Source organism: Vigna angularis, chromosome 5, assembly GCF_016808095.1.
Source record: "Vigna angularis cultivar LongXiaoDou No.4 chromosome 5, ASM1680809v1, whole genome shotgun sequence".
Taxonomy (NCBI): Eukaryota; Viridiplantae; Streptophyta; class Magnoliopsida; order Fabales; family Fabaceae; genus Vigna; species Vigna angularis.
The window spans coordinates 4,025,165-4,052,975 of NC_068974.1; the positions used below are offsets into that span (position 1 = coordinate 4,025,165).

At 34.2% G+C, this 27,811-nt stretch overlaps 3 protein-coding genes and 2 long non-coding RNA genes across 6 annotated transcripts; 1 reads left to right on the forward strand and 4 right to left on the reverse strand.

Moving 5' to 3' along the window:
• Positions 1–1,256: 1,256 nt before the first annotated feature.
• Positions 1,257–8,342, reverse strand: LOC108339143 (G-type lectin S-receptor-like serine/threonine-protein kinase At4g27290). The gene is made up of 8 exons (XM_017576286.2): positions 8,188–8,342; positions 3,363–7,843; positions 3,184–3,285; positions 2,914–3,071; positions 2,627–2,837; positions 2,277–2,514; positions 2,044–2,194; positions 1,257–1,961 (listed from the first exon to the last, which is right to left on the reverse strand). Exons 2-8 carry the CDS (start codon positions 4,627–4,629, stop codon positions 1,650–1,652), a joined length of 2,439 nt encoding a protein of 812 aa, XP_017431775.2. The 5' UTR covers positions 4,630–7,843; positions 8,188–8,342; the 3' UTR covers positions 1,257–1,649.
• An 80-nt stretch (positions 8,343–8,422) lies between these two features.
• On the forward strand, positions 8,423–12,852 carry LOC108340301 (G-type lectin S-receptor-like serine/threonine-protein kinase At4g27290). Its single transcript, XM_017577584.2, has 7 exons — positions 8,423–9,710; positions 9,808–9,927; positions 11,449–11,594; positions 11,668–11,878; positions 11,986–12,223; positions 12,297–12,447; positions 12,529–12,852. Exons 1-7 carry the CDS (start codon positions 8,435–8,437, stop codon positions 12,832–12,834), a joined length of 2,448 nt encoding a protein of 815 aa, XP_017433073.1. The 5' UTR covers positions 8,423–8,434; the 3' UTR covers positions 12,835–12,852.
• Positions 12,853–19,365: 6,513 nt separating this feature from the next.
• LOC108340302 (G-type lectin S-receptor-like serine/threonine-protein kinase At4g27290) lies at positions 19,366–22,932 on the reverse strand. Of its 2 annotated transcripts, XM_017577585.2 has the most exons (7): positions 21,421–22,931; positions 21,190–21,306; positions 20,824–20,969; positions 20,524–20,731; positions 20,194–20,431; positions 19,955–20,105; positions 19,366–19,854 (listed from the first exon to the last, which is right to left on the reverse strand). In XM_017577585.2, the coding sequence occupies exons 1-7, from the start codon at positions 22,691–22,693 to the stop codon at positions 19,549–19,551; spliced, it is 2,439 nt and encodes an 812-aa protein (XP_017433074.1). In that variant the 5' UTR covers positions 22,694–22,931; the 3' UTR covers positions 19,366–19,548. The 2 variants fall into 2 exon arrangements, with proteins under 2 accessions (XP_017433074.1, XP_052733893.1); XM_052877933.1 differs by lacking the exon at positions 21,190–21,306 and having other exon boundaries at positions 21,421–22,932.
• A 1,564-nt stretch (positions 22,933–24,496) lies between these two features.
• On the reverse strand, positions 24,497–26,194 carry LOC128196564 (uncharacterized). The gene is made up of 4 exons (XR_008249003.1): positions 26,120–26,194; positions 25,722–25,757; positions 25,539–25,582; positions 24,497–24,602 (listed from the first exon to the last, which is right to left on the reverse strand). It is a non-coding gene; the product is annotated as an uncharacterized LOC128196564 (long non-coding RNA).
• An 87-nt stretch (positions 26,195–26,281) lies between these two features.
• LOC128196563 (uncharacterized) lies at positions 26,282–26,876 on the reverse strand. Its single transcript, XR_008249002.1, has 3 exons — positions 26,686–26,876; positions 26,505–26,599; positions 26,282–26,405 (listed from the first exon to the last, which is right to left on the reverse strand). It is a non-coding gene; the product is annotated as an uncharacterized LOC128196563 (long non-coding RNA).
• Positions 26,877–27,811: the final 935 nt, after the last annotated feature.

The window sequence follows — 27,811 nt, forward strand, 5'->3', positions numbered from 1 at the left end:
AAACTAACCTACTAAAAATGAAAAATAATAAATGGTGACCAAATTTTAGTGATAAAAGATATTAGTCACTGACTAAATTAGTGATCAATTCAGTCACTGAATTCTCAGTCATAAAAGATAAATAACTAAATCAATCACTCTGTTATTAAAAAAGTGATAAATAGTGATCGAATTTAGAAAATAAAAAATATAATGTTATAGGTGACTAGATGAATGACAAATTTTTGTTTTTAATTTAATGATTGATTTAGTGACCAAATTTTTAGTTACTCAAATCGTCCCTAATTCAGTCTCTAAATTGGTAATTAATTTCAATCACTAATAACTAATTTTAGTCATTGGTTTTTAATTTATTTATATTTTTGACATATTGTTAGTAACTAGTAATCATAAAAATAATTTATTTATTTAGAGACAATTTTTTTTATTAATAACGTGTAATTAGAAATTTTTTAGTCCCTTTTAATCATTAAATTAATATTTTAATATTTAAAAGATTATATATATATATATATATATTAAAACTATTCTTAAGTATAATTATTTACATAAAAAAAAGTGTCTAATACTTTAGAGTAGTGGGAGTTTTATAAAAAGAGAAGAGTGTAATATTAAATTTTTAGTAAAGAAAGTTTATTTTTCTAATACTTTAGAGTAGTGGGAGTTTTATAAAAAGAGAAGAGTGTTATATTAAATTTTTGAAGTAAAGAAATAGCATTGGCCAAGTGAATTTCTTAGGAAGGATCAATCGATACCAATTGTTAATAGCACCTGGTCTAGGGATCTTCTTCAACAGATTCGCTTTTGGTACCATCCCAAAAGACTTCTTTTTAAGAAAAGTATCTTATATGTATATAAACCCATGTTTATATCTTGTTTTATTTGATGTGAGACTTTGTTTGTACCCAACACGAAGAACTAGGATAAAGAAGGGTGCGAGCAGAAAAGGTTCAGAGAATAGCGAAGAAAAGTAAGTTATAGACTTTAATATGTTTTTAGTCAGTAAACTTAAAAAAAATTGAAGTTTGTTCATGTACCAAACTTAGATACTATTTGATTTTTAAACTTTAAAAATGAATAAATATAATCTTTCTAGTCCAATTGCATTAAATTTTTTTTATCTTACCTTGACACATTCTTCAAATGTCAACTTAGAATGTCATTTAACACAAAAAAAAAATGCATTGTTGGGTAAGGAAAATGTATAAAAGTTTTGGACAAACACAAATCTCAATTTTAGATCCAAGTTTAGGAAGTAATTTAACCATATTTTCATATATAAACTATTTTGTACAATGCTTGTTTTTGTATTTATAGGTCACGATTGACTACTTAGCAGCCAAATCTTAACAGAATCGGGAAAAAAATCCATTAAGAACGATGTAACGTAAAACTTCTGACAATCACTTTCCTGCTGTGTGCGGAACAAAATGAGAAGGTTCTAAGTTGTTCAATCTTTACTCTTCTTCACACAATTAACAACTCTTGTGTTTGAAAATTCTTCGCTGATAACACATTTGTTTGGGTACATGGAACAAAGAAAAAGCCGGAGCTGGAATAGCAATTTATATAATCATATTGCCTATGCTTAAATAATCAACATATTTCACATATGAAGGTGAAGGTTAACATTTTCGAGCTTTAATTTTCTATCTTGGGTTTAACACTGTGATGGAAAGTTCATTATCTGAGAACGGTTTGTGATTTGCTGATGGAGAATTTGCTTTGCTAACATCATCAATTTCAGTGTAAAATGCAGGAGCCTTTGGGTTTGGCAATAATTTATCGCCATTTAACATTAAAACCACAGATGACATGTCTGGCCTATCCTCTGGTCTTTGTTGTACACATAATAGACCTACTTGTATGCATCTTATAACTTCAAACACCGTGCACTGTTCTTCTAACACTTCATCTAGTACTAGTTCCAGTGCCCTGTCTTCGCTCCATAATTTCCATGCCTAAGATGGTAAGAATTTAATTCATATCAGTAAATAATTCACTTTATACTAATTACCAATATAGTCAAATCAGTATGCTTACATGCCCAAGAAGATTGTTGCAGTGTTCTGGGTCCGAAAATTCTCTGTTTTTCTTACCACATAGAACCTCTAGTACAATGACACCATAACTAAAGACATCTGATTTCACTGAGAAATGCCCACGCACAGCATATTCAGGAGGTATGTAGCCACTGAAAAAATAATTTTCGAAGTAAAGTAGTTAAAATTTGACAGCAGAAATCAGGAAATCATACTATATAAAAACTAACTCACTATGTTCCTGCCACCCTATTCGTTTTTGCCTCAACTTGATCTCCCAAAACCAATCGAGCCAAGCCAAAGTCTGATATTTTGGGATCCAAATTAGCATCTAGTAAAACATTACTAGGTTTTAGATCTCTATGAATAATCCTCAATGTAGAGTCTTGGTGAAGATAAAGGAGTCCTCGAGCAATGCCACTAATGATGTTGAAACGCTTACGCCAATCTAAGAACTTCCTTTTACCTTCATCTAGTCAAATACACACATTTCACATGGCAGTTCAAGTCTACATAATTACCTGAGCTATAAAAAAGAAATAGAATGATTGTAACTTAGAATAATAAATTATAAAGGTTCCAACCAAAAACAACGTAGTCCAAGCTGTGGTTGGGCATGTACTCATATATTAGCATTTTTTCTTCTCCTTCAATGCAGCAACCAAGTAGTTTTACCAGATTACGATGCTGAAGGTTGGCCATCAATGCAACTTCATTTTTGAACTCATCCAACCCTTGCAAAGATTTCTGAGAAAGCCTTTTCACAGCTAACTCCTTCCCATCTATCAGTGTGCCCTGAAAAATATTCTTCTTCTATAGTTAGAAAGTGTTTGAGAAAAATATTGTTCTGCACCTTAGTTTTCACCATCACCTTGTATACTGGTCCAAAACCCCCTTCTCCAAGCTTGTTTTCGGTTGAAAAGTTTCCAGTGGCACTGGCTAAGACTGAGAAATCGAAAGTTGGCAAATCTATCACTTCCCTCCTCTGCATATTTTTGTAATGCTTGTTGCAAAATTTTCTTGCAGCCTCTGATGAGTTAGAGAATAACAGTACGTAAACATGGCCATAAAATATGCACATATTTTTTTCGAGCCTAATAGTCTGCAATAGAAGCTAAATTATATCTATATACTTACTTACCTGGATTTTTAATTCCCAGTATGCATACACATGTCATGATTAATCCAAAAATAGTCACACCAACAATGATTCCTACAATGTTTTTCTTGTCGTTTCCGTGATCTGAAATAAACAGAGCGTAGTTAGTTTATAAGTTAAAAAAAAAAACAACTGCAACACAAAAAACAATAGTTGAGCACCTAATTCTGAAGCAGGGACTCTGATATAGAAGTCTTGTCCCCATTTTGAGAAATTCCTCATGTCAACTAGATCATCGAACCAAAGTAGACAGCCACTACCTCCATCAAGAACATTTAGACTTGAATAACCTGTACAAGAACAGTTCATAAGGCATGACTGCTGACATTCATCAAGACTAATAGTCTCATCAAACCATGATGAAGAAGTGTCTGGCAATTTCATGTTTGTATACTTCCAGAAGCCATCTGTGTAACTATTTGTGCAATTAGATTTATTCCTTGGAACACAACCACTGAGCCAAATTGATATATTCCACTGATCTGGAGACTTGGGAACATAATCTCTCAGGCATTCGCAACTTGGGTGGTTACCATCATAATTGCATATAGAATTTGCACCACAAAAGGCATAATTCTCGCATTGATCTTGCTCCCCACTTGATAGAACTTGCTGTGTTCTTGCTTGAGTTGTCCAAAACAATATTTCTCCTGTGCCTGAAGGGGTCAATGTATATATGATAAACCCCGAACTCTCCTCAATCCCGTATTCGTAATACGCTTCTTTTTCATTGAGCACGAATCTTGGTGACGTGCCGTAGGTCGGACCTGGATTTTCCACTAGAGACAAACCATTCCATGATCCTCCTCTAAACACTTTATCAGGTCCCTTGAACTTCATCATTTGAGGATATCCACTAAGATTCATTTTCAGAGCATATTCTCCAACAGCAGGATCATCAAAGCTTTTCCAAGAAGATAAAAACGTTTCCAAATCAGTCTCTAAGTTCCATCCAATTTTCATTCCTGGCATAAATGTATCACTTGGATGATCAAAACTCTGCCACAAGACGCCATCATCGTTGGCTTCTTGTCCCTTTTTAACTACAAAATTTCCCGAATCCAAGAGCTGAGCAATTGGATTATTCCCTGCTTTGCTTGAGATGTTGGATGATGACCAAATGGTGTGGTTTGTAGCATTGAGAAGAACAAGAATCCCTTTTTCATTGAGTTTGAGAACTCCTGATTTATTCTGAAGAGGCGTGTTTCGGTTTGCCACCCACACCACTGTGAAAGGGGATACATTTTTGTACCATATACCCAAGTATCGTCTTGTTGAATTTCCTGGGCTAAAGAAACCCACTTCAGTGATTCCATTTGCAGAAACCAAAGTGTTATCATCTTGGATTGATTCACTTACTGCTAAACTATCTAGTGAAATGGAAATTCTAGACAAGCAAGATAATAATAACAAACAAACAAATAACATTGTGACTTAATTTTTTTTTTCTTTCTGCCTCTCCCACTTGTACAAAAATTGAGGAGGAAGAACTACCATGAGGGTAGATAGCCAAAGCAAAGAATTAGAAGGAAGTCAACAAACTGTGGTTATAAATTGGCATAAGGATTGACCATGACAACGTCGCATCTTTGTAGAAAAAACTAAAGTAGAAGTTAGATGGTTTGACAAGAATGAAAATATTCAATGTCAAGTAATTCCATTAAAAAAATTGCACCCGTTGAAATTAAGAATGCACCGATGGAAATTGAAAAAAAAAAAAAAGAAGTTATTAATTATATAATAATCCAATAAACACGATCTGAGGTGAAATATTTTTCCATTATTTACCATCCAAAGCTTTTTGTATTTCTCGATACGATTTTTATATAATATTTAGCCGAAATTTTCCTCACTTCTTTTCGTGGTTCCTAATTTTTTTAATCATGGCTTTGACTTCATTTATTTTCTGTTCACATGAGAAGTATAATGGTGTGCTTATGAAAACGTCGGGTTCAACGACGATGCCATCCAGGAACGTTCCGTTTTCAGCATCACGCTTACTAACGGCAAGCCAAATACATGCTAATTTCTTGTCTTTGGTCTCGCATTGAATTTAAAAAGACCGTTGTTTAACAAACACGCTACACACTATTGCGTAAGACTACATTCATTGAATTTACATGAGATTGCCATAATTTTGGTTCGAGTTATATATAAATTTTGGCATATAGTTTTTGTTCTTACTAAAGAAGAGTGTGGATCTTCTGATATGGCATGAAGAGACAAGATAATTAAGTTAGAGAAATATTCACTTGGAGAAAATTCTTCAATGTTGAAATCAATAAAAACATAGAAAATTAATATAAAACATTATATGATATTGATCAGAATGCATTAGATAAACTTAAATCTAAAAGGTTTATTAGTAATTTTGTGAGTCTTATTTTATTATTTTGGATCCAATAATATTAGTTTGATTTTTATAAAGATAAGATAGAGATTGATAGTTTTAATTTTTCATTATTTAGGTGTAATATTATTTTATTTTGTTAATATAAGATAGAGATAGATTAAGAAGTTTTTTTTTTTACTTTTTGTTGATATTTTATTTCTAGTTTTACTTTTTGTTATTGGACCGAAGTCCTATTTGTAATTATTTAAAGGTAATTGAGATTCAATTAAAATAGCCACAATGAATTACAATGTAGATTATGTGTGTATCACTTTTTTATAACAAAGTGGTACCAGAGTTTTATGCGAGTTTTATGCTCTAAGTGCCGAGTGAGAGAAAAAAAAAAGAATGAAAGACAGAGTGCTTCAAAAAAAGTGAGAGTGCGTAAAAAAAAGTGAGAGAGATGGCAAAAAATGTTAACATATCCTTGTGCCATAATTGTTGAAGAAGATCAATTATGATAATTGGTGTTTACAAATTAACATTCTTTTGGGATCCCAAGATGTATGTGATATAGTGGAGAGTGGGTACCAAGAACCCACAGAGGATGTAAATGAGACGATAGCACAGATTATCGTGTTGAAAAACACGAGTAAAAGATATATCAGCTTAGTACATTTTGTACAATGCAGTAGACAAATCCAGCTTTGACTAGCAAAAGCAACATCTTTAAAGGAAGCATGAGAGATTTTGGAGGTTGTATACAGAGGAGACAATCATATTAGCCAAGTCCGACTTCAAACTCTTTGTAAGGAGTTTGAAAATTTGAAGATGAAAGACAGAGAACATGTGACTGAATACCGGATGGAGAAAGTGGCAAATCAACTAAGTAGGAATGGAGAAACAATGCCTGCCAGATGGGTCGTGGAGAAGATTTTGAGATCATTGACGGATGATTTCTAAAACATTGTGTGCGCCACTAAAACATTGTGTGCACCATCGAGGAGTAAAAGGAATTGTCAGTTCTCTCATTGAAAGAGCTTCTTGGTTCACTTGAAGCCCACGAACAGTTGAAAAGGAAGAACTTTCAACCACTTGATCAAGCACAACATAAAGGGAAGGAAGATACTTGGAACAGTAAGGGATGATGTACTAGAGGACGTGGTAGAGATGATTTTGGAGATGATAGTGAAAAACAACCAGGTCAACAAAATTAGAATGACTAAAAGACAAGGGAAAGTTTGAGGAGGTGGGCCAGAAATGGAGTGTTTTAAGTGTGGTAAACATGACTAGTTTATGCAAACTAGTGCAGATCCATAAAATGTTATAATTGTGGTAAGGTCAGCCACATTGCAAAGTAATACAAGGCTAAGACAAAGGGGAAGACAAATCTCCTTCCTGAAAATGCAGAGCAAGAGATAGGAATTTTGTTGATGGTCGGATGAAAACCCATTGGAGAGCCAGTATGTTTCTGTGTGGAGACCAAGTAGCCCGACTGAACTTGAGAACAACCTGGTTAGCCTGGTGGTGCCTTTGCGCAACTCAGAGCAATACAAAGGGAGCGCAAGTGAATCAATCCTGACCACACTATTGGTGATGCATAAGAATCGTAATTAAAACAAAGAGAATCATACAAAGATTAAAGTTCCATTACATTTGAAGCAAGAATTACAAATGGAAGATACTGGAATTCACCAAATGAGAAACTCACAAATGGTCACGTTTCCATGAACACCACTAGTGAAATCCAGAAGCAATTCGAAAGCGAATTAAAATCTACACTACTCTCTCGCACACGATCTTCTGTCTATTACTTTGTACACACACCCATGTATATCTCCTACTCATACTATACATTACTCATGCCCCGATAAACTATTTACATAAGCTTTTTATAGGGTCCCAATCAAAGAAAAAGAAAAAGGGAAAGAGGAACGGAGAACCTTCGACGCTTCATCTTCACGATCCAACAGTCTCTATTCATCTCGCTCTCCAGCTAAGTCTTCAGCCCTCCGATTGCCTTCACCCTTTTCTTTCTTTCTGCCGATTGAGCCTCCCTACACATGCCTCTAGTTCATTTTCACGCTTCTAGGTAAGTGGCACACGAGCCATAGCTTTCTTCTTCCTTTCTCGTTTTCTCTTGCAAAAACCCTATCTCGAGGAGTCCTTCATTTGGGAATGGGTTCTTCTCGACCAATACCCCCAAATGCAGCCTCCAAACGACAGCGTTCCACTTGCTGCTACTATGCATTTTGCTTAAGGGCCCATTCCACATTTTGACCAATTCAGCCCAAATAACCAGGGACATCTCTACAATAAAAAAATTAGGAACAAGGGCAATCAGCAGTAAAAAAAGGCTATTTAACAATTAAAGAAAAATTAAAACCTATTTAAACAAAAACTAAAGAAAAAGATTTTTATTAAAAGATTTTCAGAAAAGATTAATTTCCTACTAAAATTTTATTTTTAACTAAAATTTTACAATAAAGATTTAAAGGAAAAACCTAAACCTAGCCTAATTCTAAACCATTAAAGATTAAATTGAATTAACCTAGACTTCTAAACACAGAAAAAGGTACAAAAATAGGGAACTATTAGTCTTTCAATTTAAAATAAAGAATAAATACAAATTGATAGTGAAGACTATTAAGAACCTCACGCGTCATTCAATAGTTGCCCCAAAATAAATGGAGTCCGTGCTTGACTTAGAAGTCAAGTTAGAAAGAAGAACCAACGTATATCTCAACCTTTCGAAAGAGATAAAGTTATAGAAATGAAGACATATATGTCAGCCACACTAATCTTATCATGAGTTTAATATAAGCTTAGCTAAATCCACACTCATCTTATCATGAGTTTAATATAAGCTTAGCTAAATCCACACTCAAAAGGGGTAACACAATGGACATTTATGTTTTCATGCTTATGGTTGCATGCATATTTGTCCCTTCTCTCAAAACTTCCATAGCAATAAGTTCTATCGAAGTGTCCCAAACCATGAGTGATGGAGAGACTTTGGTGTCAAATGGTGGAAAGTATGAACTTGGGTTCTTCAGCCCAGGTAATTCTATTAAACGTTACCTGGGCCTTTGGTACAAGAATATCCCAGTTCAGAAAGTCGTTTGGGTTGCTAATAGGGCCAACCCCATCAATGATTCCTCGGGTATCTTAACACTCAACACCACTGGCTATCTTGTTCTCACCCAAAATGGGTTTCTTGTTTGGTGTACTGACTCTCACAAACAAGCAGAGAATCCGGTGGCAGAACTCTTGGAAAGTGGGAATCTTGTAATAAGAAATAAGGGAGAAACAAACAAAGAAGAATATTTATGGCAAAGCTTTGACTATCCATCTGATACACTCTTGGCAGGGATGAAGTTAGGATGGGACCTCCGAACTGGTTTCGAATGGAAATATACTTGTTGGAAGAGTTCAGATGATCCATCCCCAGGAGACTTTTCTCGGGTTTTAAAACTCTATAACTATCCAGAGATTTATATAATGAATGGAACACAAAAATGGTTCAGGTTTGGACCTTGGAACGGCCTATATTTTAGTGGAACACCAAGTCTATTTAACAACACCGTTTTCTATTTCAATATGGTCATCAATATGAATGAGATTTACTACTCATATAGCCTTTCAAATAGTGAAACCATCTCATTTACAGTAACAAACGAAACGGGTCAAGCGTATCGCTATGTGTGGACTGAGGATGATCACAAGTGGAGGACGATTGGATACTACCCGAGTGAGTTTTGTGACACTTACGGGCTCTGTGGACCCTATGGGAACTGCGTGAGAACCCAAACCCAAGTCTGTCAATGTTTGAAAGGTTTCAAACCAAAGGAGCCAAAAAAGTGGAACTTGTCTGATTGGCGTGGAGGTTGTGTCCGTAATGAACCGTTGAGTTGCAGAGGTAAAGACGAAGATGGGTTTAACAAATTTGAAGGGCTGAAAGTTCCGGATACTACACAAACATGGTTGGATGTGAGTATCGGTCTTGAGGAATGCCGCGTGAAGTGTTTGAGTAATTGTTCTTGCATGGCCTATTCTAATTCAGACATAAGAGGTGCAGGCAGTGGATGTGTCATGTGGTTCGGAGATCTCATTGATATGAAACAGTTTGAAACTGGAGGACAAGATCTATATATCAGGATGCCTGCTTCAGAGTTAGGTACGCTTAAGATCATCATAACCTTGATCTTTTAATTTAAATTACAACTTTGAAAAGTCTAAAATCAATCCTAACTTGATCCTTCATCCGTTTACAGAACATGTTTATAGCCACAATAAGATCAAAACGCTTCCAATAGTTGTTTCCACCGTTGCAGCAGTTTGTGGTGTTCTATTATGCTCCTATTTATTCTGCAGAATCCGCAGGAACAAATCTGGTAAATTTGTTTATTCACAGTTTTTTACTTGAACACATGACTGCAGAGAGGTAAATATGAAACAGTAAATATAAATATTAGAAGAAACTTATTTATATATTGTTTGGGTTACAAAACTTTTTTATATACTATCATTAATATTTTTCCTTATGTAAATAGATCTTGAATCATGGGTAACCTAATATAGTATTTCTACTTTTTGTTTATTACATACATGGTCTCAGAGTCTTGGGATTTCTTTCACTGTCTAATATCTAGTCTCAGTATGGTAGAATTAATCTTTCGTTTACTTATATGTATGTTTTAATCTAAATCTTATAAAAAATTAAAAACTAACAAAGAACTTACAAATTAAAGGAAACATTTATCTTTTTCACAAAAAGATATAAGACATTTTATGTAGAATAGGAAAAGAAATCCAAATAACTTCTGATTAGTTAGAGACAATTGTGAGAAAAGGATTAATACTTTGTGTTAGAAGTCTCCACTGATCTTGAATGTATGTCAACATTTCACTTTTACACCTTCCTAAAGGACAACTTCATATCAAAGATGTTGTTTTTAACAAAAGATAAGACGTAGTATCTATCCATAGTAAGTGTGATAAAACAATTTATATACAATAGAAAAAGAAACCCTCATAGAGACAATTGTGAGAAATGACAATTTTTTAAAGAAGAAAACAATACTTGGTGTTAGAAGTCTACATCTGACGATTTTAACGCGTTTCTAACGGACAACTTGATAACATAGAGTAGATGAAAAACATAATTAGAATGAAATATGAATTTGGAGAAATCACGCACACGTAAACAATTATTTTAGACAATTTAAGAATTGAATTGAAGGCTATCGAATCTATAACAACTGCCAAAAAAAAAACACAGTAAAATTGCCTATAACCATGAGCAACATAATACGACAAGAAAAAAAATACTGAATTGATACATATTTCATTAAGATAATGGAAGGTTTGGTGTGTATTTTCATGACCATCAGTTGGCTGAACAACTCAGGTTATCAAGATCTTATCATTAGATTGTGAATCAAAATTATTTATTCATTAATTTAAGAGGATTATTAATCATAATCCGATTTTTAGGATAACAACCCTCAACTCAAGCCATAGAATCCTAGGATTTACTTAGAAAGCTAATTGGGCAATTATTTCCTTTACCGTCATTGATTTTGTTTCCCTTTTATGACCCTGTATTATATTATAAATTTTGAAAGACTTGTCTTGAATATAACGAGAATAATTTTCGTTTAAAATTTCAGTCTCTTTACAAACTTTCAAACTATAAATACTGCAACGGGAAGACTTAAACCTCATATAACAAGTGTAGATCTAGTAGCATTTTAACATGCCTTTGTATTTGATTAATCATTAATTATTAGTCTTTTATCAAGTTTAACAACTTTCTATATAATATTGAAAAGAAAAATATTTTCTTCAACACTATTTTTTATTACCCCACATATTTTTTATTAACATCACGAAGTCCTTCCTCCGTTTTGTAGAGAAATCATTGGAAGAAGAACTCCGTGAAAAACAAGTGGATGATCTTGACGTCCAATTGTTTGATCTATTTACAATTGCAACTGCCACTAACAACTTCTCAATAGAAAATAAGATTGGACAAGGTGGTTTTGGACCTGTGTACAAGGTAATAATAGAAAAAAAGGCCGAAACATAAATATTAGTGTGCCTAGAATCTCCTAATAATCCTGAGTATGCAGGGAGTATTACTTGATATGCAAGAAATTGCTGTAAAGACTCTATCAAGGAGCTCATGGCAAGGAGCGACAGAGTTCATAAACGAAGTCAAATTGATTGCAAAACTTCAGCACCGAAATCTCGTAAAACTTCTTGGTTGCTGCATTCAGGGACAAGAAAAAATGTTAGTTTATGAATACATGGCAAATGGCAGCCTAGATTCCTTCATATTTGGTATGCAAAATCAACAAATCATAGAGTTGGTTGTTGGTGACCTCAATGATATAAGCATATCCCAATGATTATTCAATCTTTAACAACATTTTTTCTTGAATAAACAGATCATACAAAAAGTAATTTGCTAGATTGGTCTCAACGCTTTCAAATAATATGTGGCATTGGAAGGGGGCTTCTGTATCTTCATCAAGATTCCCGATTAAGGATTATTCATAGAGATCTTAAAGCAAGCAACGTACTTCTTGATGAAAATTTGTGCCCAAAAATATCGGATTTTGGATTGGCCAGAATTTTTGGAGGAGACCAGATTGAAGGAAACACAAGAAGAGTAGTTGGGACGTAGTGAGTGTCTCGATAACCAACACCAAATTTCTTTTCTATAAATATTGTTGGTGATGTAATGTTTGTTTTGCAGTGGGTATATGGCACCAGAGTATGCTGTCGATGGATTATTTTCTGTGAAATCAGATGTCTTCAGCTTTGGCATTTTACTGTTGGAAATTGTATGTGGAAAGAAAAATAGAGGACTTTATCACACAGACGAGAGTCTTAACCTAGTTGGTCATGTAAGAGTTTGAATCTCCTTTCAAAGATGTTTGTGTAGTTGAAATATACAAATAAAAACAGTTCTTATTACTTTGACACAGGCATGGACTTTATGGAAAACTGGGAGGGCATTAGAGTTGGTTGATTCGAGCATGAAGGAGTCATACATTGTAGCAGAAGTTCTGCGATGTCTCCATGTTAGTCTTTTGTGTGTGCAGCAATACCCAGAAGATAGGCCTACAATGGCGTCCGTGATTCTAATGTTGGAGACTCAAATGGAACTGGTTGAGCCCAAAGAACATGGTTTCACTTCAAGAAATGTTTTGGCTGAAGAAGATTTACGGTTAAATTCGAAAGACACGAGTTCAATCAACAATGTAACAATTACCTTGTTACAGGCGCGATAAAGAAAAATTGATTGATGAGCACCGAGAAATTGTTAGTACTAACACGAGAAACAGAGATCTTTATACCATAACTTACATAATGTAACGAAACAAAGATGAACAGCAGGTAATAGTGGATGAGAAGTGTTCACCAATTACAACTATAACTCCACAGTGAAACTTAACTTTGGTTGGGCATACACAAAATCTTGATATTTGCGAGAACTTATACGCATAATTTATCGGGATTAATTTATGACATATTCCTGCATATTCATTTTAAATTATTTTGCATGCTCGCTAAATAAATTTATTAATGACATGTCTAAGTTTTTTATCCTAATAATTATTACATATTACTGAGTAAGGATAACAACGGGTCAGGTCCGACACCCATACACGCAACCTGATCCGCAAAAAACATCCTTTATCCATAGGGTGTTGCTCCCTCCACCACCACAACTTTCTTCCTCCACCTCCCCAATTTATTTTTTTTTCCAAAAGTATTCTTATAGGTTAATTTATTTTTTACTTTTACCATTAACTTTTTATGCTTTTAATTAAAAATTCTAATTCTATATTTTCATTCCAGCTCACACCACACCCACCTCCCTCTCTCTTCTCCTTCTCTTTTCCATTTTCGTCACCAATCCTTACACTTAACGGAGAGGGCTTAATTGACTCAATTTTACAAGTTTATGGACCCAATTGAGACAAAAAAAAAAACGATGACCCACTTGAGATTGACTAACAAATACGAGGACCAAATGAGGGTTTAAACCTTATAAGATATAGAAGCAAATGAAAAGTTATGTAAATTTTAGGTGCAGAAGAAAGAAGGTTTGTTTTTGGAAAGTTTTATTTTATTGTTTTAATATGGAATGAAGGTGAATGTGGGTGGGTCCCACTACTCTATTTGGAAGAGAAAGTATATAATAATTGAAGGGCTTTGGTTGGTGTGGTACATTCGGTAGTATAATGGATCAGTGGGTGATTTTGTTAATTAGAATGAGTGATAGCGTGAAAGGGTGGATTATGTGGTGTCAACTTGGTTGATTGTGTTATGATGTTGTTTAATTGAATTAAATAATTATTATGGTGATAATAAACCCTGTGTTCTGATGAGATAATGCATATGATTAAGAATTATGAATATAATGAGAATTGTGGTTAAACCTTGTAATTGGTTGTATTATTGAGAATGTGAATTGATTTGTGATGTGGGAAAAGGAGGAATTCAAGCATTGTGACTCTTTTGACCGTGCGATAGGGAAAAAGGTTCTCTTTGGTCATGTGATGCGAGAAGATGATATGGTTTGGGTACTGATGACTCTTTCGGCCGTGTGATGCGGAAAATAGATTCTCTTCGGCCATGTGATGCGGGAAGATGATGGTTTGAGTACTGATGACTCTTTTTTGGCCGTGTAATGTGGGAAAGAGGTTCTCTTCGGCTGCGTGATGCGGGAAAATGATGCTTTGGTAGTAATGACTCTTTCAGTCGTGTGATGCAGAAAAAAGGTTCTCTTCGACCGTGTGATGCGAGAAGAAGATGGTTTGGTAGTGATGACTCTTTTGGCCGTGTGATGCGAAAAAGAGGTTTTTGTTGGCTAGGTGATACGAGAAAAGGGTGTAGTGTGACTCATAATGAATTGGTTATGATGATTAAGTGGTGTGGTAGTGTAAAGGAAATAGACCACTAAGCTGTGATGATATATTTTTATGATTTTAGTTATTATGTGTTTAAAATGTTATTGTATATTGTGTGTTATGATATTTGTGGTTTCTCACCCTTGCATGTTGTGGTTGTGGTTTCCACCTACGATGATCAAATTGTGATATGAGGAAACAACCAACTACACCAACGTTTGACGTCAAACTATGATCTGAGGAAACATATAACGTCGGCTTAGGAAACAACGAACGTCCAATCCAAAACAAACGAATATAAATGGTCATTTAATTAGACTTAGTTTCACATCAAATAGAGTTATGCATCCTTTGAAAACCCTACACCTCCATTCACCAAAGTTTTGTTTCCCAACAGAGCTTTCTTAATCAAATAGAGTTTTGCATCCTTTGATAACTTTTTTTCTTTGTGTTTCTATTAACTCCTTCATGTTCACAAAAGCAAGGCATTTCTTTGATTGAGCGTCATTATGAAATGTTTTTGTGATGCTTGAAGGTATGATAGAAACACATAAAAAAAAGTTAACAGATATGGATTTTAAAACTCGTGGTTCTTTTGTATGTTTGATTTTCATTTTTTCCCTATTTATTATTATAATGTATTTGTTTTGATTTTGTTTTCATTTCTGAACCTACGTTTTGAAAAAAATGGACTTTCTTTTAGAAGTCCTCCAAGGTATTTGAAGTCAGCCTCTGAGTGTATTTAACATCCACTAGTACAAAAACAACATACAACGTCATACGGTCAACGCCTAATAACAGAACAACCAACGTTAACAATGACTGGTGACATTATGGTAAATAAATTCAATCATTTAGGAATGAAATGATGTCAAACCATACACTAGTTTGACGTTAAACAATGATCTTAGTAATCATACCTATGCATATATGACGTTGAACCCCTACAAAATATGACGTCAACCTCTTCATTGGCAACAATAACATCCATTAAGGCTCCTCATTGCCCTTCCCCATGAATATATGATGTCGAATACCAACCAAATTCGACGTCAAACCCCCAGAAAAATTCTTTACCACGTCAACCAAATTGGACGTCAAAGTCCCATGATGTTCGACGCCAACAATATAGTTTTTCTTTAAATACACTTTCGAATCCTTGGATAATCACTACACCTCCATTTATAAATTTTTCCTTTTCTATAGAGCTTTCGTAACCAAATCCTTCTGTTAATTTTTTTTCTTTGGATTTCTATTAACTCCTTTAAGGTCACAAAAGCAAGGCATTTCTTTGTGGTCGATTCCTCGTCATTGTGAAAAGTTTTTGTGCAGCTTGAAGATATGATAGAACTCCACAAAAAAAAGTTAAGAGATTTGGATTTCATTTCAAATAGAGTTTCACCCTTTGAAAACCCTACACCTCCATTCACCAATGTTTTGCTTCACTATAGAGCTTTCGTAACCAAATTCATGTTAACTTTTTTCCTTTGGTTTTCCATCAACTCCTTAACGAAATGAAGACATTTCTTTGTGGTTGATTGATTTTCATTATGAAATGTTTTTGTTAACGTTGAAAGTATGATGGAAAACCAAAAGAAAAAGTTAACACTTATGAATTTCGAAAACATTCTCCATTTTGCTAGTTTTGTTTTGATTTTTTTCTTGTGTTTTGTTGTAATGTATTTGTTCTTGTTTTGTTTTAATTTTTGACACTCTGTTTTGTAAAAATGTATTTCATTTAGAAATCCTCTAAGATATATGATGTCGGCCAGGTAGACAATTCGACGTCAAACCTTTAAAAAAAACTCGTGGAAAACTTAAAAAATGAATCTGTTAAAATAGAATGACTCAATTTCTCACACCAAGAGGGGGGTGAATTGGTGAAGTGTAAAAAAAAAGGCTTTTAAAATCTTTTCCACAAAAAAATGATGCCTTTATACTTTTCTTGAATTGCAAGGTAAAAGATTTTCAATGCAGCGGAAACTTAATCGAATAAGTACAGAAAGTAATCGATTGAATAAAAGAGAGTAGGGATCAAAAAATTCAAATGTTGTGTTTTTATACTGGTTCGGCCAAGCCTACATCCAGTGTCCTTCCAAGCACAAGAAGCCAACGCACTATAAAGATCAAGGTTTTTACAACAAGGTTTTTATAAAGACCTCACGTCAAAAATATAAAACACATCTCTAACCCTCCAATCTAATATAGGTAGTCAACAATAAGATCAGCAGCAAGAACACCTTCTTCCGTTGTCTAACCCCTTTGAGGCACCCTCAAAGTCAAGAACACATGTGTTCTTCTTCCTGTAGTCACAACAGGGAACTCAAACCAATCTTCAAGAGATTGCAGAATCTGATCACGCAGTAACACCCGAGTGTGCAAATTTGATCAGTCTTTGAAACACAACAGTCTTGCTTTTCAAGAAATCACAAGTTGTTGATCACCATGGTCAATCTTGTTTCTTGGAGCTTTTCCTCTCTTTCTGTAAGATCACAGCTTTTTGTAAATGATATGAAATTGTTAGAATCACCAAAAGTTCTTACAGAATTCAAATCTGCATCAATTTATAGTATATTACATATCAGACGCATTTTAATCGATTGAGCTACTAACGTAATCGAATATAACAATCAGTTATAACAGAATTAGCAGCAGTCAAACAAATAATTGAATGTACAATTAATGCAATCGATTATCATTTAATGTTTGGTCAACATATTTAAAAATATGACCGTTATGTTAGTTGTTACCAGGATTTAACAGATTTTCAAAACATCAACTAACTTATTCGAATACAGTGCATGCATTCGATTAAGTGAAATCTTTTTGCACAGTTTTGAAAACTTTTCTCTTTGAAAAACCTCACAACACACTTCAAAAGAGTTTGCGGAAACACACGAGTTTTAATCGATTCACCCCATAAAGTAATCGACTTAAAACTGTTGTTTTGCCACACATTTAAAGTTCAACCATAGTGCTTGTTATTTTTCTTTTCCCAGAAATATATGTCATGCATACACATATAAAATCACATATTTCACAAAGTGATATGCAATGAACAACACAAACATAACTCAAACATGTTCTTAGATATGCTTTAACAGATTTAACACATTAAGGAAAAGCATATAACATGTAAACATAGAACATGTAACACAGAATACACATGTGTTATTAATTATGTGTTGTCATCATCAAAAACTCAGATATAACTGAGATTGTGGGTTAAGCTAAATTTGTGCTCCCCCTATCAACAATCACAACATAATCAACTCCAGGAACAAAGGTAAGTGATATGCATGGTCTTTGTAGAAAAATATTTGGTTGGTACAACAACAGCCGCTGAGTTTTCCAACTCCCCTTATCTTGGTAACAACACCAGTCATTAAGCATCCTAATTGCCCTTTCCCTAACGTGTTGACGTTAGATGCGAACAATATTCGACGTCAAATGTGTATATTGATTCACCAATTAAATTGTCTTCAAGTAATTTTCACCCTAAGATATCAGTTAGCTCTGAAATCTAATGGTAGAAAACAACTTGTAGACAATTTAAAAAATGAATCACAAAAAAATGATAAAGATGGACACTATTTTAGAGCTTTGTTTTAGTTATTAAAATTATTTCAGCATTAAACATATTGTGAACCATGTTTCCTTTTCCTGAAAACTTCCCTTTTAGTAAGATATCTTAGCCATTTCTATACTATAAAAAACATTTTGGTGACTTGAATTTCAAAGGGCACCTTCATATGAACTAAAGTTGAATGCGCCACTTTGAAATTCAAGTTAACAAATTGCAATTTAAAGAAGAGAAATACTCTGAAATCTAAGGAAAAGAAAATGTAAAGGAAATAATAAACATGGATCCTAATATGTTCAATAGGGAAACAGTTCTGTAAGAGGTTAAGTTAAATGGGTGATATTTATAGAAGAATAATTGACGTTTCAACGTTCACTAAGTAGTTCATCATGGTAACAATAGTAATTATGGCTACTAACTGCCCCTATCCACTATCCAGTATTAACATCCAAGCCTAGCCGAATTCAACATTCAAACATCGTAGGGAACTGCACAACTATTATGGATTTGAGTAACCCTTATCACCTTCATTATGACGTCGACATCGAACTCCAGTCCCATTCGATGTCAAACATGTTATCTAAACCACCAATAGGTTTCTTATGACTTTAAGATATAATAATTTATAGATTAACATGTTTTAATTTGTAAATTGAGTTGATTTATGGTTATATTTATGTTTTTTTATTGAAAAATATGGTCTACATTTTTGTGTTGTACATACTTTATTTCATATGCAGGTCTGTTTTGTGTGACGTAGGATGTTATGAAAACAACACCATCTTAAAAAAACACATACTTTAGGTAGCAGTGTGGTAAGAACCGAGAAAAAAAAAGGTTCTATGACTTCGGTTCTGAGACTTTAATTGAGCCATAGACCTTTATATTAAAAAAATATTTTTAATAATATTTGGCCTATGACAGCGGTTGTCCTAATAACAAAAGCAAAATAAACTTTTGGTAATGGTTCCAAAAGCAATTAAGGTCATAGACCTATCAGATTTTAAATAATTATTTAATTTTAAGGATACAGGACAACTATTCTTCTTAGAATCGCTACCATAGATCCTTAAAATTAAATAATTATTTAAAATCTGATAGGGTCTATAATAACGGTTGTATGTAGAACCACTCCAAAAACCCCAAATTATTTTTATTTTTTATTTTTTTTGGCTTAATGCTTTAGTTTTCTTGTAATCGAAACAAAATCTCAACATTTTTGCTTCGATTCTTAAATGAGGTAGAAAATTCTCCCTCTTATTATTTCGTATGAATATGTCTCAGTGAACCATTATCAATAGTAAATAATAACCATGGTCGTATCTCATCAATGCACTAGTTATATGATCAAGGTTTTAAATCTAATTTTTGTTTTTGTGGTTTTTGTTAACAAACCGATTTATATCATCGCAAGAGTGCAATAACCCGGGTATGGGTGGGTAAAAGTGTAGTATAAGTTCTTACAAATATCCTCCTATATCTATGTTTAAGTAATGTTTCCTGAGTCATCGAGGTTCTAACAGAGTAATGGTCACTTCGTTGGTTGAACTTGTGTCGTTCATATTTGAGCCTAAATCTTTAGGTAACACATTTCTCGAAAGGAAACCAGGTTCTTTTGGCTCAGCCAGTGCAATGTGACTCTCCAACATTAGAATCACAGACTTCATTGTAGGCCTATCATCTGGGTACTGTTGCACACACAAAAGACCGACATGGAGACAACGCAGTACTTCAGACATAACGCACGATGATGTCTTCATGTTCGAGGCAATGAAATCTATTGCCTTGCCCGCTTTCCATAATGTCCATGACTATTTTAAAGTAATAAAAGCATTAGAAAAAAGATAAATATTTGTTAAATTTCAGCAAAACGAACACGAAGAATAAAAATATATTAATTCAAGAACTCACATGAGCAACAAGGTTAAGACTCTTATCTTTCTGATAAAGTCCTCTGTTTCTCTTCCCACAGACAATCTCCAACACCAAAATTCCAAAGCTAAATACGTCAGATTTTTCAGAAAATAATCCATCAACTGCATATTCTGGCGCCATATACCCACTGCAAGAGATTGTTTCATGCATCAAGAACAATTTTACATATTTGTGAAGACAGAAAAAATAATGGTTTAGGATAAACACGCACTGACCAGGTCCCCACTACTCTACTTGTGCTTCCTTCAAATTGGTCTACTCCAAAAGATCTCGACACACCAAAGTCTGATATTTTCGGATTGAACGTTTTATCGAGTAAGATGTTACTAGCTTTGAGATCCCTGTGGATGATCCTCAGTGGGGAATCTTGATGAAGGTACACAAGGCCCCTTGCAATTCCGCAAATTATTTGGAACCGTTGAGGCCACTCCAGAAATTTACCTCTTTTATCATCTGTTTTATTTTGGAAAATTTTTTATTTCAGTAATCTGCATGTTTCACCAATGCATTAGCAACCCAATTTATGCTTAGCTCATTTTTCTTACCAAAAATAAGGGAGTCTAGGCTGCCATTTTCCATGTACTGATAAATGAGCATTCTTTCTTCTCCTCGAATGCAGCAACCAAGAAGTTTAATAAGATTCCGATGCTGAAGTTTTGCAGTCAAGTTTACTTCATTGATGAACTCTGTCACACCTTGCCATGAGCTTCTTGATAGAGTCTTTACAGCAATTTCTTTCCCGTCGATTATTCCCTGCATACTCACGGTCATGAGTAGACACTTCGGAAAATATTTAACAGTTTTATTTTCTTTGATTGTAGTGATGATTATTAAAGAATAGTTACCTTGTATACATGTCCAAAACCACCTTCTCCTATTATATTCTCTGTGGAGAAGTTATTAGTGGCCTTTCCAATTGTTACTAGATCAAACAGTTGGACATCCAGACCATCCACATGTGTTTTACTTATATCTTCTGTGCATGAAATTCCTACACATAAAGGAATGTATCATATAGCAGATAAAGGAACACAGTTAATCTAAAAAAATCCCAATGATCCAAGGGATTGAGGGTTGAATTTTTCTTTTTTATATTTTCTTTACATGATTTTTATCTAAGTAAGTGCCATGTTGTGAAGGAATTGTTGGTTGACTATTATCCTAATAACCGTAGAGAGTAAGTGAAGTGATATGTTAAACGATTTACTCACCAGCTTTGTTCCTCTGGAGCCTGCAAATAATATACGTACTTAGAAGTATAAGAACACCACAAATTGCAGCAACGGTAGAAGCAACTATCGTTAGTGTGTGCTTGCTCGGTCCAGGTTCTTGAGTGTTGGAATTGATTATAAAAACAAAAACAGTCATGTCTAAAGTGAATAACATTTTTCAGTTTTCAAAATTGCAATCGAAATTAAAAGATCAAAGCTGATTCTGCTCACCTGCCTCCGAAGCATTCATCCTGATATACAGGTCTTGTCCACCAGTTTCAATCTGTTTCATGTCAATGAGATCTCCAAACCACAAGACACAACCACTACCTCCATTTCTGATATCTGAATTAGTATAGGCCATGCAAGAACAATCTTTCAAGCACTTCACTTTGCATTCCTTTAGACCAATACTCTTATTCAACCAAGTATCTGTAGTGGCTGGAACTTTCAGCCCTTTAAATAGGACAAACACATCACTACTGCAATTCAACGCTTTATTGCGCTCACATCCTTCCTTCCAATCCGATGAATTCCAATTTTGTGGTGATTTTGGACTGAAACCTTTCAAACAATTGCAAGGCTGTGATTGAGTTCGTACACATAATCCGTTAGGTCCACAGGAGTCATAATTGTCGCAAGACTCTTTCGGGTACGTTCTGTATGTTTTCCATGTTTTCTCATCCTCCTTCCACACATAACGAACAATAGTACCTGATTGGTTTGTAACAGTTCTGGTGGGGACAGAATCATTAACGAGGGTATACGCGTAGTAAATCTCATCTTCGTTGCTGACAAAACTCAAGCCGAAAATGGTGTTATTCAGTAGATCTGGCATTCCACTAAAATATTCGCCATTCCATGGTCCATACCTCAGCAACTTTTGTGTACCCTTCATCATATAAACCTCAGGATAGTTATAGAGTTTCAAAACCCGAGATACATCACCTGGGGATGGATCGTCTTGACTCTTCCATGCTGTATATTTCCGTTCCAAACCAGTTCGGAGGTCCCATCCTAACTTCATCCCTGGCAAGAGTGTATCAGATGGATAATCAAAGCTTTGCCACAAATACTCTTCTGGGTTTGTTTCTCCCTCGTTTCTTATCACAAGATTGCCACTGTCCAACATTTCTACCACCGGATTCTGTGCTTGTTTGTGAGAGTTGTTGGAGTGCCAAACAAGAGAACCATTTTGGGTGAGAACAAGATTGCCTGTGGTGTTCACTGTTAAGATGCCTGAGGAATCATTGATGGGGTTGGCCCCATTAGCAACCCAAACATACGTCGTAACTGGGATATTCTTGTACCAAATTCCCAGATAACGTTTCTGGGAACTACCAGGGCTGAAGAATCCAAGTTCAAACTTTCCACCTTTTGATACCAAAGTATTCCCATCCCTCAGAAACTGGGCCGCGTTGATTGAATCATTTGCTCCCGAAATTTCTAGTGAGAGAACAAGCATGCATGCAAATATAATCACAAAAGCATGAATAACACCCATATTGTATCAAAGCTTTTGTGGAACTCTGTTATTGGATAATGTAAATATATGGACTAAGCAGGAGTATGACTAGTAAAATCTGCGAACCTGAGAGTCTCTAACGTATACTTTGGTTCTTCATCTTTCAAGTCAACACCGTAGCCTTTTGTGATCTTTAACTATATGTTGTTTTCAGAATCTTTTATTCATCTCGACCATAAGTCCCTTATTTTCTTATGGTCGAGATGAATCAGTAAACAAAAGGATAAGATTGTCTATGAGTTTTTGCTTAGATAAGAGTTTACTTTCTGCCTATATTGTTTAGTTGTTTTTATAGGCCAAGTTGATGAGATTGCTTCAATGTTTGATTATTCCAGTTCAACTTCTAGAGCAACGTAAGATGTGAGTCGGATTGAGATGGACATGTATATGTATATAGAAAAAAATCTGTTAAACTTATATAACTAATTAAATCTTTTTACTTTGGACAATTAATACTTAACACTTTGTTCCAAATATCCAGAAACATACGAACATTCTAATTATTAAATAGATCTTTAGTAAGTTATATATACAACAATAGTTTTAGTTTCTACACTTACAATATTAATAGTTTCTACTCGTATTTTTTTCCTTTTCATCTTGTCTTTTATAGAAATTAAGAAACAATTTTTTTTTTTTGTTATAGTACTATAATTGATATAAGAATAATTAATACGACTTTCAATTTCGTAATAATAGTTCAAACACAAAATTTTCAAAAATTTAACAAGAAACGGAGAAAGCAATAATTAAAAATAGTTCGATATAATGAATACTAGTTATCGATGATATTTTTTGCTGTAAGACTTTAATTTCTTAGTTGGCCAATGATATTTTGTTTCTTGTACGACTTTTTTTTTATTATGCATATGTAAGCGACCTGTAACACGCCTTTCATATATGCGATAACTACTGGCTAGTTAAAATTTCATTTGAATCTATAATATATACCAATTGGGTAGTTAACTGACGTTACACCTTAATCATTTGCTCTGAACATACGACTTTGATATCTAATGAATAGGGGTGGGCAAATCAAACTAAACTGCACTGCACTACTAAAAACTGTATTGAACTAAAAACTAGTTCAGAAAAACTACACTGCACTAAAAAATAGTTCAGAAAAACTGAACTGAACTGTTTTTGTTTTATTAAACTGTACTGAACTGAACTATACTTAACTGTACTAAACTACACTATAAACTGAACTGAACTACTAACTATACTAATTTTGAACTGAATTATACTAATTTTAACCAAGAACTGCACTAACTATACAACACTAACAACTACAGCACTAACTAGTAAACTTGTATTAATAAAATTGCACTTCATCCTGTAAATTAAACATGAGAAGAGCATCATTAATAAAAATCAAAGAACATATCATAAATCAATCTTGACGAGTACATATAATATAATGCTAAATAAAACTTACAAACTGAAAATAAGTCTTTATAAACTCTTCAATACAAAATAGAACTTCAAAACTCCAGCACATAATCCTTTTCTAAAGACAAAAGGTATTAACACGCCATCACATGTATCATAAAGTAGTAACCAACAAGATTAAACTGTCTCAACAAGACTGACAATATTCTGCGTGTAGCTTCATGCATTTCATTGTCACATGCAGCAGCAAAAGAATCAATCTGTATCCAAAAATATAAAAACACAAACAATACGTAAAGTAGTTTTCCAGAAAATCAACAAGTGAAACAAAACAACTCTATATCAACATTCCTCGTTTTGTTACCTCATCCAGAAATATAATAGCACCATTTGGAAGATTGTTTGCAAGCGAAAACACTTTCCCTAGAAGACATTCACTTTTACCATAAAACTCAGACATTATTGCCTCAAGTGGAACATATAGTAAAGGGACACCCTGCCAAATCAAGTTCACCGATTTCAGTTCAGTCTATATTTACCCCTCATAATTAATACCATATTGCAGACAATGAAGAACCATATGCATAGTTATTATTGCCCTTTATGTGATCATATTGAATACAACTCTTTACACATGAGCTCAGACGTTTTATAGCTGTTTTCAGTTAACCAGATAACATGAAAAAGGTTATATTCAGTTATGGTTAACTTAATTTACAACCAGTTAATTTGATCAGTCCTACCCCGCCCAAAACACCAGCCCAAATCAAAGATGGAGGTACAATTTTATCAATCTATTTCCCTTACCCCCAGAATTACAGCTGGCAAGAAGGCCAGCTCTTCCCCTGTGCCCAAATAGTAACTCTATTTCAATTAAGAAAAGATTATTGTCCCACTCAATCACCCTTGTTCCTCCTCCTTGCAGCCACAGTTGCAAAAAGAAGAGGTATTTACAACTATTGAAGCAAGTCTCTTTGAAGCACCTAGACTCATCAAATGAATTCATTCTTCACTGTGACCACAACATTCTTAAAGCATAGCTCTGAAATAAAAAAATAATTCTACAGAAAATCACAATCAATAGTGTAGCTTTGAAGCTTACAGAACAGACATACAAACCAAACTGTGTAGAATGAAAACATGCACAAACAAAGTTAGGATATATAGTAATATTAATCAGCAGTAGTCAATACATGGTAGAGCTTTCCCCATCAAAAACGCAAGATCCAACTTCCTGGTGACAGCTAAACAACAAATTTTGACATGGAAGTGGAACATCTGTACCCAAAGCAACAACTTCCATAAATGTAACTTCAAGAATAGTTTTAATGTATATTTTTCTGTTGGTAGAGGATAGGGCAGGATATTCACATAAAGTAGTTTAAAAACAAAGCTAAGGGGTAAAATTGTAAAACAATTAAAAGCAACATACCGCTTGATTGGCAATAACACGAGCACAGGACGTTTTCCCTGTACCTGAAACCATAAAATGTGCTATTCAAACATACATTTAATGTGGATAATGCAAATTAAAGGCTGTAAACTGATGTTGTCCAGTAACTTCTAATGAGATTCAAACTTCAAAGAGAAGCAGTTCAAAGATGCAGTTTCTTACTGAAACAGTGGCATAATCTACTAAATATCTAGGATCCTGCGCATGAAATAAACGCAGGTCAAACTTCGGAGACCATAAGTATATTTGATATGCCAAAAACGCACATAATAAATGAAATGATTGTTAGAAATTAGAAGATGTGAAAATATATCAAAAGTATCTTAGCATTGGTTGCCATGTTCTCATACAATTTATTTCACTGATTTTAATTAACAGTATAGATCTAGGTCTTAAGAACAAACTTAGCAAGACATCATTCCATTACATAACAACATATTATGCAAAACCCATTTTTCCCTCAATCTCCTCCCCCTCTATATCCAAAATCAGATACCTCCAACATGGTATCAAAGTGATATCATAAGACCTATTTCATCACTACTTGGCCGCTAAATTACCTCAACTAAGGAACATTTACGTTATTTCCCTTCAAATTTATTGTCTCTCTTGCCTGATTCTTCTTTGGCATTAGGTCACGACTATTTTATCATCCTCACGATCATCAGCTTTGTTCTTCATTTCAACCATCTCCTTCACCAGTTTCTTTAGATTATAAATACAAAGATCAATATGTCTCTTCTACTGTAAAATAAGCAAGCACATAATTTCTACCACTCTAGTAAAGGCCAAACTCACAAAATCAACTCCGATGGTGCTTATGTAGCTTTCAATGTATGAATCATCCTGTAGCAAAGCATTGAAAAACAATATTGAGCATTTGTGTACTGTTTCCAAGACAAAACAACATGAAAAACAAAGCATTAAGGTTATAGTCTTACGCACATGTACTTTAGATAACTAACAAATTGTGGCAAAACTTCAATCATCCAAATTAATAGCAACACTTGAAGGTCCCACTTCATCTTGAGAGGTTATCTCTACAAAAATAAAATAAAATATTTCATAATTTTTTAACACTTAAAATATAAATTAAAAAGTATATAAATTTGTCATATAATCTCACCTTGCTCAAATTTATCAAGTTCTTTAGGATCCTCATCAAAAAGTATAGAGAAAGGTGTTCCTTTTAACCAATCTTGTGTGCAAACAAGCACTTCCACTATTTTAGGCGTTAGGCAACTACGATAAGGACTAACCACTCTTCCTCCTGTACTGAATGCACACTCTGATGCTACGGTAGAGATAGGAATGGCTAACACCTCTTGAGCCATGTTCGCAAGGATAGGAAATCTAGTTGAGTTGACTTTCCACCAATGTAAAATATCAAGCTCAACTGACTTCATATAAGGTTCAGGATCCTCTCTCAAGTATTTATCAAGCTCTGATATATAATCAAATCTACGTCCTGTAGCTCTTAGGTAGAAACTCATGCCATGAGGATCATCATCATCATCATCATCTAGTTGAGATTCTTGTTGGCTACTTTGAGAACCCTCCTCAATACCTTGATATTGTTCATAAAGTGTTTTTAAAGATGACAATAATTTTGATTTCAATTCACTAGCCATACTAGATTCAAAGAGGTAGTCAATGAAGTAATTAACAAAATCCAACTTACTCCTAGGGTCAAGCACAAGAGCAATCAATAATAAGATATTAATTCCATTAGGATTTCCCCAATATTTTTCATACTTGCCCTTCATCCTCATTGCCATCAATTTTATGCTCACATCACTACTCTCAGAATATTGTCGAATCCTTTTACCAATTCCAAACACCTCCTTCATATACATATGACTCGTGACATAAGATGAACCAGAAATGCGTAGGGTAGAGTCATAAAATATCTTTAAAAATGGTAGAATAGACCTCGCATATTCCCAATCTTCTTCTAATGGCACACCATAATTACTTTTGGCCATTTCAACCCCAAATTTCTTATCTTGCATATCTAGCAAGACAAAGGCATCTTTATACTTCAAGCTTGCCTCTAACATTAAGTAAGTTGAATTCCACCTAGTTTCAACATCAAGACAAACAATACCTTTGTAAGAAATTCCCTCTTGTTCAACACATGCCTTGAATCTAGCAAATCTAGCAGGAGAAGATTTCACATATTTAACTGCACTCCGGATTTTTGAAATTGAATCTTTTATCTCTTTTAAGCTATCCTTCACAATCAAACCTAA